Genomic DNA, 16,718 nt, shown 5'->3' with positions numbered 1-16,718 from the left:
AAAGCGACAATTGTTAAATGCTAATGGGTAATTAAAATTGTGTTCTTTTAGGTAATATAGCATTTATCTTCCAAAAGCATTTACACTAACATTCTACTTCCTTTTCTTTATAAGCATTGTAAGGGTCAAATTTATCTCCATCTACATGAACACAAATTCTGAACTTGGAGATTCAAAACTGATGATATATTATAGAAGAAAAACTAAGTGCTTTACAAAAAACTTAAGCATATGTTAAGATATAATTACTCAATACGTTCTTTGGTAGCAAAAAATGGCCAAGGGAAGAGAAGAAATCCTGGAAAATACTTCTCATGTTTATGGAATATAATTTATAATTCCAAATTGCCATATGGACATATGGTTAAATAAAAATTAATTTATACCTTGTGATTATGTAAGTTCTAATTTTTAAAGTAGCCTGTGAAATTCATCACAGATGAATTTTACTTGATACACAAGATCATTTTACTATAATAATTACAAATGTTAGCCAATTGACAATGATATTATGCTCTATTGTGGCTTACAGTCTTTAACCAAAAGCCATTTGGGAGGAGGGGGTAGTATGGAAGTTAGAAGAGAGGTCTAGACCCGTAATGTCATAAATATAAAGAACTCCTACATAGAAACTTGCTCTACAATGCAGCAAGAAGCTCATCTACAGCTCAGAGATAAGACTTAAACTTAGGTCTTCCTGATTCTAAGGCCAGCCATTTCTCTTATAAAATGATATTGTAACAAAAAAACAATGGGCAATAAAGAAAAACATAACACTATGCATAAAATGCATTATAGTTGGAAGGCATGCTATGCAACTACTAAAAAACTAAAGTTACCTGTTGGCATTGGTTAAGATTGGTGCTGCTTTTCCTTCTGGGGCCATTGTTATGATCACTGTACCGCACTCATGAGTGATGTCCACATACACACAGCCAAAACCAGTTAAGAACAAAACCTAAAAAAAGAATATTCACATTTGGATATAAAAGAGGAAATGCTACTGAAATGGATAGTTTTCAACATCTCACATTCATATTTAATACCATGGGCACTTTTTGCTTATATTCCTTTATATCCATGTGGACAAACTATTCAGTTGACTTGCAAATGAAAAAAATATCAAATCCAGATTTTTATTATCCAGCTGTAAGGTTCTTAGTGGAAAAATGATGGATGAGGGGGCATGAGCTTCTTCATCCTTTGCTTCTTTGGGGCTGGCAAATACATTTTGATTGGGGTGGAGCTTGGCCCTACAGCTTTTTGTGAGCATATGAATCTTCCTGGAAGAAAAACAAACTTAGTGTTTGAAACTTAACTACATGATATTTCAGGGATCTTTGAGTGCTGACAAACCAGCTCGGGGCCGCCCTTCTACTATGAGAGGCGCCAAAAACTGAAATGAAAACTACCAGCAAGACTTTATTAGCCTCTCCAATGACAAGGACATGGTGTAGGAAGGTCAGATGAATGTGAAGCTTTATTTGCCTTGAGTCAAAAATGTAGCATTTTTGTAGAATCCATAAGAGAGAGGGAGAATGCTTGGGAAAAAAAAAATTGTAGGAAATCAGATTCCAGCAGAACAGATGTCCTTTCAAGATTAAATACTAATGCTGTAAAATGGATGTTTGACAATAGCACTGGATAATCTGAAAAACAATCCAGGGATATGAATCAGGTTCCCAATCAGGTTGGGAATCTGGGTCTGGGGCTGAGGAAAAAAACTGATGTATGCATGATTTGAAGAATTTTCTTTGAAGACTTTTGTTCATGCTTGGCTCCTTTATCATTGATAGGCTAACAGAATCAAGCTGAATTAATGTCCAGATATCAAATAAAGGAAGAAATACAGGAATCATACCAGTAAAGTCAAAGAACTAGAAATAATGCCTCTCCTAGATAATTAGGTGACATAAGCTATAGGTGGTTCAAAAATGTAGTCTCCATCTCAACTGGACACTCAGTATTTTGTAGTTGCTATTCTATGTCAAATCATTTTATAGAACTTTGATACTAAAAGATATACATATATCCAGTTAAGCAAAATGGCAGCCAAACAAGGTTTTCAAATGGATATATTTTGTGCATAAAAAAAAAAAATATGACTAGGCAAGTGCTCTGTGCATAATAGCTTGTTAACTATTTTCTGAATTGGTTGAGATCAATGAAATTTATTACCTGGATTTTTGTTAGAGAAGCATCTTAGAAAAAAGAACTTATTATGCCATCTAATAGGAACATAGTATCATAGTAAGTGCTTTAAAAATGTTGTTCCTGCTTTCTTCCTCCAAGATGTCCAGATAAAGCAAGAGCAAGCCTTTAGTATGTTAGTTGGCTCCCCATGAAAAAGATGAACAAAAATCTCATGGGTATGGACAGACTTTCCTCTATAGTTTGCAGTATACCACTTTGGTAGATGTGTTCATTTGCTTCAGTGATATCCAATTCTTCGTGACCCTATTGGGGTTTTCTTGGCAAAGACATTGAAGTTGTTTGCTATTTCCTTTTCCAGCTCATTTTATAAAGGAGGAAATTGAGATAAACAGAGTGAAGTGACTTGCCCAGGTTTACACAGCTGGTGTCTGAAGTAGGATTTTAAAGTCAAGTCTTCCTGATTCCAGACCTGACTCTCTCCACTGTGCCACTTAACTACCCATGTCTTTGATGAGACTATCTAAACTGATCAGAACACAGATCTATTTGAATAGTTCAATCTTTTATGGTATACTGTCACAAAACTATGTGAAATGAGACACGTTTCTCTCATTTCAGGCAAAAGTGATACAAGTAGGAAGGTAGTAAAGCTCGATAAGATCTTTCATAACATTCCACAGCCCTTCATGTCCCCAAACGGACCTATACTCCCAGGAGAATACAAAGGATTCTGGAGTTAAGAGAGTGGAGGAAAACTCAGAATTCTGATCTAAAAGCTGACTTGAAATTTAATTTTCAAAGGAAGCTGTCAATTGAAAAAAAAATGTTTTTGTATCAAATATCTCTGATAAGAGCATGTTATCTAAGCTATATAGGGAATTAATACAACTATATATGACCCAGAGTTACTACCCAGTGGATAAGTAGTCAAAGAATATAAACAGATATTTCTCAAAGGAAACATTACAAAAGAGAGTTCCAAATTATTAAAAAGAAAAATACAAATCAATAAAATTTTGAGATTTTACTTCATAACTAGAAAATTGGTAATGATAAGAAAAGATGAGAATAATTTGTGTTGGAGGGACTTTATGAAGATGTTATTTTACTTAGTGAAATTGGGAAATCATTTTGGAAAGTAATATGAAGTAAGGCTAAGAAGGTGACAAAAATCTCTAAGCCCTTTGTTCCAGACAACACATTGCTAAGTATATAGCCCAAGGAAGTCAAAGAAAAATAAAGACCCTCTCTATATCAAAATATTTACAAGAGCACTTTTATAGTGGCCAAGAACAAGACACAAAGTAGATGCCCATTGACTGAGGAAAAGATTAAACAAACTGTAGAACCTGAATGTAATGGAATGTCACCATGTGGTAAGAAATGATTGATATAAAGAAGACAGAAATGCACACGAAGACATGAATTGCTACAATGTCAAGTAAGGAGAGTGTACACATGATGCTTACAACAAATAAAAAGAAAAAGTAAAAATACTCCTTCCCTTCTTTGTAAAAGTTAGGGTATAAGGGTGTAGACCATAATTTATACTTTTAGATTCTATGATATGTTGGTTAGTTTTGCTGAATTGTTATTTTTTCCTCTTTTTAAAAAGATTCTTTGTTATAAGAGAACACTGTTTGGCTAGGAAAAAGGGAATAGTAATGAAGGCAATGTGAAAATGAAAGATTTAAGTTTTTTTTTAAAGTTCTTTTTTAAAAAAAGTTTAAGTTCTTTTTTTAAAAAGAAACTTGACCTTCAAATTTTGTGGAATGAGCAATCAAAAAACATAGATAAGGTAAATTTTTTTTTGTTTCTCTCCTAAATTGAAAAATTTTTTGATAGTAAAATAAATAGATACCTCAGACTACTTAAATGACCTTTTGGCCCTTCCTTTCTCTACAATTAGTTGGGGAGCAATACATACCCTATTCTCCTTTTCAGTAGCTCTAAGCAATTCAATTCCAGGTTGTTGAGCTTGTTTGTTTTTGCAAAGTACTTGTAGGATTCTGTCTGATTCAGATAATAGATGAAGGGAGAAGCAAAGTGAGATGCTTCAGGTTTGTGGAAACTGTGAATGTCATATAGAGTTCTCTTCTTTTTGTTCCTTTATTATCATAACTCCCAAATAAGAGGTTGTCCCTCTTATATCCTAGTTCCTGCCATGTTCTCAGGTCCTATATTTCTAATAAAGCTGGTATAAATACTAAAATTCTTTGTCTCTATTTTATTGCCCTGTATCGAAGTATAAACCAGTGCGGTTTTGTGAATGTCCGATTCTTGTCCAAGTGTCACTTCTGACTACCATGAGTGACTCAATGTCAGCCCATTGTTTGGAACGCTAAACCCAAATGGGACACAGTTTCCCAACATGTTACTTTTTCCTGTTCTGTGGGACAAAGAGTACATAGGTTTGGCATCATAGACCTACTTCTGGACTCCCTCATGGCTGTTGGGGGAGATGAATGAGGTACATGGTATGGTTTTCAGAGCCACTTTGTGCTCCTTTGTGAAATTTGGTATCTTAAGACATAGAACCAGAACTTTTCAATTTATTTGCCCAAGAGAAGTTTGCTTAATCATGGTAATGTTTCCACTGGTATAGAACCTCCCATTTCATTAACATGTATTACCATCTGAATTGATGGACAAAAAAATTCAGGAACATAGTTATCTATAGCCAGATCCTTCAGAAGGGTTCTGATAGTCAGAAATAGAGCCTGACTCTTACCTCTTGGCTGTTTAATCATCACACTTCACCTATCATGAGGGAAGTCAGACACAGCCACCTTTCTAAACTGAAATCATTGGTACTATCTAGTGAAAGCAATGTTTTCCATAAAGAAGGTATCAATCAACTAGAAATGCAAAAGCGGCACTCTCTATGAAAAACCAACTTTTTTTGGATGGATAGGAAGATACACAATTTTAGTCAGATCAAACAAATAATTAATGCTGAAGGTCTGAATGGTCACAATCTTAGTTTGTCTATTTTTAATTTAGAACTGTCTTGTCCACTTATCAACTGGTGGTACTATTATGTACATTTATTGGAAGCTAATATAAACTTCTTAAAGGGTAGGTAAGGAACAGGTGGCAAATATTCTTTTTTTTTTTTTTTTTTTTTACTACAATTAGTTTTTTAGACTACAATCAGATCAGGCGGGAACTCTACCCTATTTTCTCTGTGGCAAAATGGCTACAATCCACTCAAGTTTTCCTCTGATGTATCATTGTGGTATGGAGAGGGTCTTGAGTCCTCAGAGACTATGTTGGCAAACTGGAAGGTCCCTTGTCTATATAGGAAGGCTCCAATTCCAGGTCAACAACAGATTCTATATGTTTGGGTGATGATGTATGATAGTGAAGGGAGTATACTGATTGATTAAATGATGGATCTTTTGAAGTTGGAACCAACTATCTCATAAATGATAGATTTAGAGCTAGAAAAAGACCTTGGAAACCATCTAGCCTAACTTCATTTTATAGATAAGGAAATCAAGGCCTTGAGAAATTCTGTTCCCTACTCAAGGTCACAACAGTTATAAGTAGCCAAGGTTGTTTGAGTCTAGTGCTTAGCAAATCCTGTCACATTATAGCTGCTTAATTAATGCTTATTGACTTGACTTCAAATCCAGCTCTTTCTACTGCCCACTTCTTTAACAGATTATGGAACTCTATATATACAATTTTATTTATAACAAGCTTTTATGTGACAATTTTAAAAAATCCGAATTTTACATTTAAATTTATAATTTACATTATAAATTGAAGACAGCTTAAATAGTGATACACAATTCTTTCAAATGCCCTATTTAGCACCAAATATAAACTCTTTCTGCAGGTACAAGCTTAAAATGTACTGCTTTCTACGTAAGTAAGCTCTTCCTACAATTTCTAAAATTTGATTACTTCTCAACATCTCAAGCAGTTTTTCTAGAAAGGAAAAAGATTTCAGGGAATTCCAAGTGACAAAGACTACACTTCTAAAGCAAAAAGGTATTCATCTTTGAGATATTGAAGCTGGTCAGTCTTGAAAGGCTTGGGCAAATTCTCCTACACAGCTCACTCCTGTGAAAGCTTAGATTAGTGGAGATGAGATTCTTTTTACTTAAGCTTTTCAAATTCACTTTTTGAAACTAGATTATATGTATGTTATATGGATTGCTCCCAGAATTCTAGGACCTGTCTCAGGGGGTACAGATCTTACAGGAACCTAGCAAAGTACTCAATATTTGTTGAATTGAATTGAAAAATTTTAACTGGTTCTAGAGTGTTAGGGTCTTTTTACAATGAGTCAGCCCAGTGCAAACAGGAAGTTGTTGAGTGGCCAGAGACTGGCCAGACCCTGGTCATACTGAGATAACCTCCTAACGGGAGACGGCTCCCTCTCTCATTGGCTGTGCGTGTGACCTCACAGACCCTTCTTACGCCCACTGCAGCAGGGGGGTAGCTGACCCACGGGGATGGATAGCCCAGAGAGGTAAGGAGCTTGATAGGGAGCACGTGGGTCTCTGGCGGACCTGGTGTTCACTTGGGAGTTAAAAGATCAGGGCATTATGTGAGCAAGGATAATAAAGGCTTTACGTCTGCACATGGCTGGTCTTGATCGGTTATTAAACTACGACTCAAGAAACTGTAGCCAGAGAGAGACTCTGAAGGCCTCAGAGGAGGCGAGCGGGGTAAAGTTGGCCAACACTGCAAAGGTCAGGGGCAGGGGATTCTCTGAAGCCCGGGGAAGTGGGAGAGACTGGCAATGGAAAGCGCAGAGCGAGATGCCAGGGCCTTCGCAAGTGAAGGGACTGCCCAGGGTTAAGTGTCCCGGCCTTGACACTAGGGTTCTCCAGGGTAAGGTACCTCTTACCAGACATAAGGAGAGGGTTTCAACGGCAAGGCCCGGATCAGAGGCGAACTTGCTGACATTTTATCAGAAGGATCCAAAGACTTACTACGAGGTGTGACCCTAGGCAAGTCGCTTAATATCTGCTTATTCATTTCCCTGAACTGTAACACTGGGAAACTAATACCACCTACTCACAGATTTGTTGTGAGAATCACGAGGTAACATATGGGAAATGCTGCGCAAACTTTAAAGTGCTCTTCAAATATTCTTCTATTGCTGCATTTGATGTGTGGCACTCTCTCCTAGGCACGAACAGTTAAATGCCACCTCTTCCTAGCTCTTTGCAAGAGAGATGATGCCCCTCCTTTAAGCCACTGTTCTATTTTGCCTTATTTTAGAAGTCAGTTTTGTGCTTGTCTTACCTCACCTACTAGATTGTAAGTTTCCTGAAAGGAATTGCTGTGGCAGGATGGCAAATGAATTTCCTTAAATTCTGAATTGATAATCCCAGTCTTATTCAAATCTTTATCACTCAAGGGCCCTGTTTTAGCTCCTTAGTGGAAAAAGCACTGAACCTGAAGTCAAGAAGACCTAGGCTCAAGTCTCAAACATCTCCTGGTTGTTTGGCAATGGACAGATCATATGATCTCTGTTTTTCCATCTGGAAAATGGGAATAATAATAGTACTTACCTCATTGGGTTGTAAGGTTCAATCGAAATAATGTATGTATTTTATAATTCTTACAGTACTATATAAATGAAAGATATTTTTAATCACTTCTTTGAAGAAAACAAATGACTAACAATAATAATAAAAATAAAATTTTTAACTGAGTTGTTTTAACCTTAAAGTCCCTTTTATGTTGCTGGAAGCTATTGATCCTCTACAGGGGCTAGAGTTCTAGATGTAACTGTACGCAGCTACTGGGATTCTTGCCCCATGACCAACAGAGAACTACTTTGTGGCCTCCCTCCTGGCTCTACTTCTGTCTTGGCATGTAGAGGTGGGGAGTATATTCATGCTGGAATGGGACCTGAGCCTTTTCTGCATAAAAGGAACAACTGAGAATTGGGAAGCCCACAAAGTACAGCAGGTGTAAAGTAGAAATTGAAGGTTAGGCCAAAAGCAAGAAGTAAGCTAGGAAATTGACAGAATGACTTGATGAGTTACAGAATCAGAAAGTTACAAGGGACTTCAGAGATAATCTAGAGCAACAATTCAAAACTGATGTCACCTTCTCTGTGATGCTTTCATTTACTAATCCCCAAAGCTACAATAATGATTATCTCCTCCTATTTTCTTACAGTACCATGTCAGGATCTTATCTGTATTTCTACAACATACTAGCTTGTTTACACATTGTTCAAGGTATTTTCATTTTTCAGTGTTGTATTCCCAATACCTAGCACTTAAGTTGCTAGCGCCTTAAACATATTGGGAACTTACTGAATACATGTTTGTTTAATTTAACTAAATTCAAAGTATTAAAATAAAATCTCCCTCCTCTTCCTTACCAACCTAGGATGATTAGACAATGGTAGAATTTGTTCCTCCCCTCTCTTCCTTCTCCCCCCCACCCCCCAAACCTTTCTAGGCTTCTAGCTACTACTTGCATACTTCTGTTGACAGGAAAATCATTATCTCATAAGTGAGTTCATTCATTTTTAGAAATTTTGCTTGTTGGCTCCTTATATTGGGCCAGGAATAAATGCAGTCCTGTCTTTAGGTTTAAAAAATAAATAAATTGAAATAAAGGATGGGAAATATTTGCCTTGAATACTATTCATGTGCAATTTCAGTTTAACACAAGATTACCACTGACCAATGATCTGATGAAACTCCTAACTACCTAGCCTTAGACAATATTAATAGAAGTATGAAGAAAGATAGTCATTTGAGTCAGACAACACATGGTGTTGTATTTTCAGTTGTAGGCACTGCCTTTTAAAAGGACATTATCAAATTAGATAACTTTGAGAGGTGAACGACCAATGTGATGAAGGGTCTGGGAACCATATCACCTTAGTGATGACTGAAGGGTGGGTAAAGTTTAGTCTGGAAAAGAGAATATGTGATACTAGTCTTCATCTATATGAAGGGCTTTCCTTTGGAAGAGAGAATAAATTTATTCCAACTTGCCTCAGATGGCAGAATAAGGACCAACAGTTAGAAGAAATAGAGAGACAGACTGACTCATTGTAAAGAAGGTTCTAACCATGAGAACTGCCTGATAATGGAAGGAATTGCTTTCTGGGGGAAACAAGATGTTAGTTAATGTAACTTTTCAAATAATCAATCACCAAGCATTTTTGAAGCACTTACTATGTGCCAGGTATATTTCTAGGCACTAAGGAAATTAATGAAAAAATGAAAAAAAAAATCCTGCTTGTGAGGTACTGTCCAACTCACCCTATTTGGAAAATAATTCAATGGAACATAATTCAAATCTAAGCAAGTAATGGAGGCAGGAGATTCAATGTTGTGGTAGGGGAATAGTAAAGAAGCACAGTTGGCTAGGATGTTGAGGGTCTGAGAGTGACATAAAATAAGTCTGGAAAATTAGGCTGAATAAAAATTGTGGAGAGTTTTAAAAACTAAACATAAGTTTGCATTTCATTCTAAAGACAGTAGAAAGATTTTAGAGTTAGAGGTGATGTGGTCAGATATATGCTTGAGGAATATTAATTTAGCAGCTGTGTAAAGGATAGATGCAAAGGAAAGAGAGGCACGAAGACAAATTAAGAGGCTAACTCAGTACAGTCCAGGTGTGAGTTGATAAGGAAATGGACAATAGGAGTAAGTACCAATGGTAAATGGAAAGGAAAGGAGGGATTCAAGAGATGTTGTAGAAGTAGAATTAACAGTACTTAGCACTTCCTTGGAGACAATGGCGAAATAGAACCATTCAAAATACTTGGGAAAGTTTCTTCTAAAAAATGTTTAGTCTTAGTGGAACATACAATCTATCTATAAGTAACTGAAAGGATGTTATGTGGAAGAGAAATCAGACCCCAGAGGATGAACTAGATGTAATAGGTAGAAGTTAACAACAATAGAGAAGAAAATGTTGTCCTAATGTAAGAGGGGAAATTTTCTAACAATTAGAACTTTCCTAAAGCGGGACTGATAGGCTCTTTATCAGTGGAACTCTTCAGGTGGAGACTGGCTGGCCACTTGTAGAACATACTGAGGAGGGAATTCGTGTTCAGATAAGAATTGGATTCTATGGTCTTAGAGATACCTCTCAATTTTGAGATTCTATGACTAGAATCCATGCCAGTGTATTTTCCATAACACTTTATTTTATTCTTCAAGTGTGCATCAAATTGTTGTCATTTATTAACAACGAGAGAAATCCACAACAATGTAGTCTTTCAAACCTAAAGCTCAATGGAAATAATACAATTGAGAGGTGCAGTAACCCACAAAAGCTAAAAAAAAAAAAAAAAAAAAAAAAAAAAAAAAAAAAAAGGTCTTCCTTAAAAAGACTATAAAAAAAACTATTTTTACTTGGTCCAGGGGACTAAGGCTCTAACTACTGGTATGACTTCCTGATTGCCAAAGGAATAAAAACCCTACTGCATGGGCAATCAGTGTCTCACAGGCCGAATGACTGTCCCATGTGTGAGTCCTTGTGTTCTGACTAGGGCACAACATCACAGCAAATGGAAGAGGTGTGGGAAGTTATGATCAGCCAAATCAATGTTACATTTTTGCTAACAGGTAAACTTTTTTTTGTTAAGATCTACTAACATCGAACCACAGGACTGGCATAATACTTCCATTAAAGAAAACAAAAACTCAGTGGATAGAGCACCAGCCCTGAATTCAGGAGGACCTGAGTTCAAATCTGGCCTCAGACACTTAATACTTCCTAGCAATGTGACCCTGGGCAAGTCACTTAACCCCAATTGCCTCAGAAAAAAAAAAAAAAAGGAAAACACAAACTCTGTTCTAATGGTCTTTTTCATTGTTAGAAACTTCATTGCCAGAGGCAGAAAGAATATAAAAGGCAAAGGGATGGATTCCAAAATGTACATTCCATTCTTTTTCCTTCACAAAGAGAATCTTCCCAAATTCCCTTCCAATGAAGGACCAAAACACTCTTGAGTCTCAAAGTTCCCTAAAAGTCAGTGATACTATTTGTGAGATTCTTTGAAACGTTCTTTATAAATATCTAGGGAATTCTCTTAGCATCAGGATCCTATCTGTCAAGCCCTATTTTGGGGATTTCTTTTCTCTCTGGATTTCCTCAAGCCTTTGTAGTGAGGGATGCTTCAAAGCTGAGAAAAGGTGCTCATTCCTGCACCCTCACCGACAGTGGTCTTTGGACCCCAACAAAGTCTCGTGTTCCCATTAATCTTTTAGGAGCTGTGTGCCATATGCCCTGCAGATCATTGTTTCCTTCAGATTTTAAAAGAAGAATTGTTTCAGATTTTCTCAGACAACCCTTCTGTGATACACTAAGGCATATAAATCACAGGAGAGAGAAGGGAGTTGCTCTTCTGATGAAAGGAAGCAGCTCTTATGCAGAAAGGACTCTGTCTTCAAGGGGCTTTCCCCTGGCCCTTGATCTAGGGAGACATGTGAAATTCAAAACCAGGAAAAGCAGAATTAAAATGCCATAAAATTTCAGTACAACGATAGAGACCATATCTTGAACTTTTGTCACTCAAAATAGTGCTCTTTAGTTCTGAAGGCAGAACACGGCAATATCACCTTCACTGAATTTATATATGAGAAATAGAAATTGAAGCATATGCTAGCTCAACAATTCCACCAAAATTTCCAATGAATCTAAATTAAATGAAATTCAGATGGAATATAAAATCTTACCTGTGGGTTCAAAAAATCAACTTCATAAAATGAATGTGTTTAGATAGCAGTTTTCCTGAAAAAATTATAGGTATTTTTGTGAACTGAAAATTCACATGAATCCATGATGTGACAGAAAGAAAAATAAATGTAATCTTAGGTTATTTTTTAATAGAGGTGCAGTACCCAGAATAAGGAAAGTGACTCCACCATTATACTCTTCCCTGGCCTGTCCACACTTAGAATATTGGGTTTGATTTTAGCCGCCACATTTTAGGAAGAGTTCAAGAATAAAAAATTTTCAGGGAAATATGATGCTGTTGAAAAAAAATTTTTAAAACCATTTTTATTTGAAGTTTTGAGTTCCAAATTCTATCCCTCCCTCTCTGGGACAATAAGCAATTAGATAGATTATACATGTACAATTGTGTAAAACATTTCCATATTAGTTATTTGCAAAAGAAGACTTGAATAAAAGAAAAAAATGAAAGAGAAACAAAAACAAACATGTTTTATAGTCTGTATTCAATCAGTATCAGTTTTTTCTTTGGAAGTGGATGGCATACTTCATTATTAATCCTTTGGGATTGTCCTGGAACACTGTACTGCTGAGAATAACCAAGTCATTTATAGTTCTTCACTGAATAATATTACTGTTACTGTGTACAGTGTTCTCCTGGTTATGTTCACTTCACTATGCATCAGTTTATATAAGTCTTTCCAGATTTTTCTGAAATGATGCTGTTTGTCCTTTCTTACAACACAATAAAATTCCATTATAATCATCTCCCACAGCTTGTTTAGCTATTCTACAGCTGATGGGCATCCCTTGATTTCCAATTCTAACCCATCACAAAAAGAATTGTTAAAAAAATTGTACCAACAACTCCTTTTCCTTGTCTTTTTGGATGTCTCTGGGATATGAACCTAGCAGTGGGATCGCTGGATCAAAGAATATGAACAGTTGTATATATGCTATCTTTAAGCATCTGAAGGGACTCTCATATGGAAAGGGTTCAAATTGGGTTTCAGAAGAGACATAAAATAATGGCATGAAAGCTGAAAATAGAACCAGAGCTTATTCCCTGTGTGATCATTTATCTTTTATAAAATGAGGGTCTTAAACTAGATGATTTGATCTCACGGGTCCCTTCTAGCTCCAATCTGAGGATTTTATGTATGAAGAACAACAGGTAAAAACAGCAGAAAGGCCACTTTTGAATCTGATGTCATCTGAAAGTGAAAAGGCTGCCCTTAGAGGTTAGTGGTTCTCCTTTATTAGAAATCTCCAAGCATTGACTGATGGCCCTCTTGTTAGGGATGATGGAAATGAAATTCTTCTAAGTATGGGTGAATAAGGTAAGTGGGGCGAGAGAAGAAAATGATGAGACCTCTATTTCTGTTTATTTTTATCTAGAATGAATTTTATTACTATTAATTACATTAATTTATAATTTATTTTATATTATATATAATGGGTATATTATATATAATATATAACTTATAATTACATTAATACACATGATCAGGTGTCTTCCCTTGGTCCACAAACAATCACATGTCATGTATAGTCTAGGATATTATCTTGAGGGAAAGTAAAATCAAGTAAAATCTAGTTTTGACTAAGCTAATCCTCAGAAATGGATAAATGGCTTAAAAGAATTCCTGCAGAGAAACTATAGATTAAAGATAATATTGATGACTTAAGAACAAACAGGAAAATGGCTGTTGCTCTTAACTCCAATTCTCCAGTTATCACATTAGGAAGTAAGAACAATGATGATCTCATTGGATCTAACTAGAACTCTTCCAAAAGAAATGAACAAGAAGATTATTCGAAATATGAATTCACATCTTCTCTAACAATGAACCTCAACTTAAGTGTATTTGTTATTGAAATATTAGCTAAAGAATGATGCTATTGTGGTTATCAAGACATTTAAAAATTTAGACTTTTGTTATTTAAAGCAACGTATGCCAACTACAAAAATTCTCATGTTTATATATTTTAACAACTGGAAACAATTTTCGAAACTATTCAAAATCTTATAAGACCTTCAGTGTTTTCAAATTCATTAAAAAAAATCACAAATGAAATAGTTTGTTACTGGCTTATCTCAAGAAAGTTGGAAAGTTGCTAGCTGAATTTCAAAGCTTTTGCAAAATTAGTGATTAATATTTAAAAACAAATAACGTGATTTGGGAAGTGCAGCTAAAGATGCACTTTTTCCATATGGACTTCATTATCTTTGTGAAGTATCTTTTTTGGCTGTAATCGTCATGAAAACCAAGTACTTTGGAATAAACTAAATTTAGAACTAGATTTTTCAATTGTTCTACTGCAAAGTATTAAATATTTTTTAAAAATATTAAAGTATATTCAATCATATTGCTTCTCACTGAAAATATTATCAATAATTTAGTGAGAAAAATATTTTATACCATTAATAAATAAAATGAAACTTATTTAAAAGCATTGCTTTTTCATCTTTAGCTTATACTTTAAAATTTATTTTTGTGCATCTTTATAACATAGGAAAATTTTAGTACAGTGGTACACATATGTGATTTATAAATGAATAAATATAAATATATTGGAGATATATAAATATATTGGGGATAAATACATTTTTAAAAAAAATTAATACAGGTACATTAAAAAGTTTGTATTCTCTTGCATGGAACAATTTACCTCTAATGGAGATTTTGGGACTCTGGATCTAGCCCTACCATTCTGATGTACATATAGGTATGGTATGTCCATATAACTTTATCTTTGAAGCTTCTGCCCTTATGGCACCTTCTATGTGTAAGTATTTTGTAATGTCATCCCTTTGGTATGTCTTTGCATCAACTTTCATGGATAGGACTCCATCTTTTACCAAATATCTATCTCTAGACAATTTGAAAGCACATTTTTTTGTTTTTTTTGATATGGGAATTACAATCTCATGGATTACAGAGAGACATACAGATACATTCTCATACAAGGACAAGGAGATTCCCATCAGACAAACATTTTGAAAAACATATAAATGAAGACAATGACAGGCAAACCTCTGGCACAGCAGGGTTATATTTGGCACACTAACCTGTGTCCCCTGGCTGTTAATGTCAATGAAATCACTCCATTCAGTTTCTATGTCATCCAGTGGCACAACTTTCAGCAGAAGGCTAGGAAGTAAATCTTTGGTCCTACAGTCGGGATAGCTAGCAATTTGATGATATAGCTCATGATGAATGGAACATTCTGCTGGAATTTTTCTACAATAGACTTGAAACTTTGGTGTATCTGAAATGTTCAAAAACACTTTCATTACATTTTCCAAACTGATTGAGTGAGGAGCCTTATAACTGAAAGATAGAGCAACATTAAGCTTTAGATATCATGTAGTCTGAGACTCTTCTGATAACTCTTCACTCTTCATTTCAGGTCAAAAAAGTACCAGTTGCTATATAACTTAATGTCTATGGTAAATATAAAGAAATACCTTTTATATTTTCTCTCATAAGCATTGTGACTGGACATTTGTTGTGGAGAATGATTCGAGGACTAGGATCTTCTGTGAGGGTTAAGTAAGTGACTCCAAGATACTCCTGATGAGTCAGTGCTATAGCCCTGAAAGAGAAAAAGAACAAATAATTTTTAATATTTGGGGGTTTGATATTATGCTAAGATACAGCATATTAAGTAGTGAACAAGAGTCATAATATGTGGGTACAAGGTTAGCCTCAGACATATGCTGACTTCAGGGCAAATCATTTAAGCTCTCAATGGCCCAGATATCTGTCTAAAGACAGTTTGATCCTGAATATGTACAGGCAGTTTTCTCCAGGACTGTTCCCTAGCTAGGTAAAATTATACATATTGACACTTCATTTTACTGTACAACCACCACCATCTATCAATTTATTTATTTGACAAAGTTATTTTTTCTGGAAAGCCAAGAGCAACAGTATTGATAACTGATTTTTTTAATCCCAAAAAAAGAAGTACTATATTTCCTCTCGTATCTTCTCTATACTTGCCAATGATAGTGACCAGACATAGCCCTACATTTTGTACTTGGAATGAATTTGTAATGAAACATTATGCACTGGAGCTAATTTCCCTAGTAGTGTGAAGTTTCTATGAAGGCAAAAATTATATCTTATCTAAACCTAGACAGAATAGGTGCAGAGTGAATGTTTCTTGTTGCTATTATATGGTAATTATAGAATATTAGGATCAGGACTTTTCTTCAGAGAAACTTCTAGCTGTGACATTATTGTGATAATGAGGATGAAGAAGGGGATGAGATGCTCTGTGTTTAATTTCAAACAATTTTTTTCCCCCAGTTTTTACTACGTGCCACTAAGTGTTGAGGCTATAAAGACAAAAATGAGGCAGGTTCAGTAATTTAGGAGCGTCCAGTGGTGGGGAGACAATAGGAATACAGATAAAAATGATGCAATTTGGGATCCAGGGAAAGATCAGAGAAGGCACTAGATTAGAGTCTGAGTGACCCGGGGAAGGCTTCCCAGAGGAAGTGGAACTTCAGTGGGATCTGGAAGGAAAAGAAAGATCGTAAGAGAAGATGAAGAGGAGGGACATCCCAGGCAAGAGGGAAACTCATGCATATTCACGCAAGCAGGGCAGGGCATATTAAGTCCAGGACTTGTGGAAGGAATCCTTGATTCTGACCATAAAATCCCGCCTTCTGCTGGAGGTTCCCAGGTTCCTCCCTGGTCTTCTCTGGGAGACTACTTTTCAAGGACAGCAAGGGTTTCAGAAGTAAATACTGATTTGCACTTTAATCTCCCTCACTAGAATAGGAGCTGCCAGAGGGCAGGGTATGCTTTTACTTTCCATTGCACACCAAGAGCAGGGGAAGGATGGGGCTTGCACCAGGCACTTGGATGGAG

At 35.8% G+C, this 16,718-nt stretch overlaps 1 protein-coding gene across 7 annotated transcripts in view; it reads right to left on the bottom strand.

The window, feature by feature from the left end:
* VPS13B (vacuolar protein sorting 13 homolog B) overlaps positions 1-16,718 on the bottom strand; it is a 950,112-nt gene that overhangs the window by 30,682 nt on the left and 902,712 nt on the right. For all 7 annotated transcript variants that reach the window (XM_031954131.1, XM_031954187.1, XM_031954247.1 and 4 more), the window contains 3 exons: positions 15,305-15,432; positions 14,906-15,105; positions 840-958 (listed from right to left, as the gene is read on the bottom strand). In XM_031954131.1, coding sequence (XP_031809991.1) covers positions 840-958; positions 14,906-15,105; positions 15,305-15,432 — 447 coding nt within the window. The remainder of the gene's footprint in view (positions 1-839; positions 959-14,905; positions 15,106-15,304; positions 15,433-16,718) is intronic.

Source organism: Sarcophilus harrisii, chromosome 1 (genome assembly GCF_902635505.1).
Source record: "Sarcophilus harrisii chromosome 1, mSarHar1.11, whole genome shotgun sequence".
Classification (NCBI taxonomy): domain Eukaryota; kingdom Metazoa; phylum Chordata; class Mammalia; order Dasyuromorphia; family Dasyuridae; genus Sarcophilus; species Sarcophilus harrisii.
This window is presented reverse-complemented; position numbering and strand designations above follow the sequence as displayed.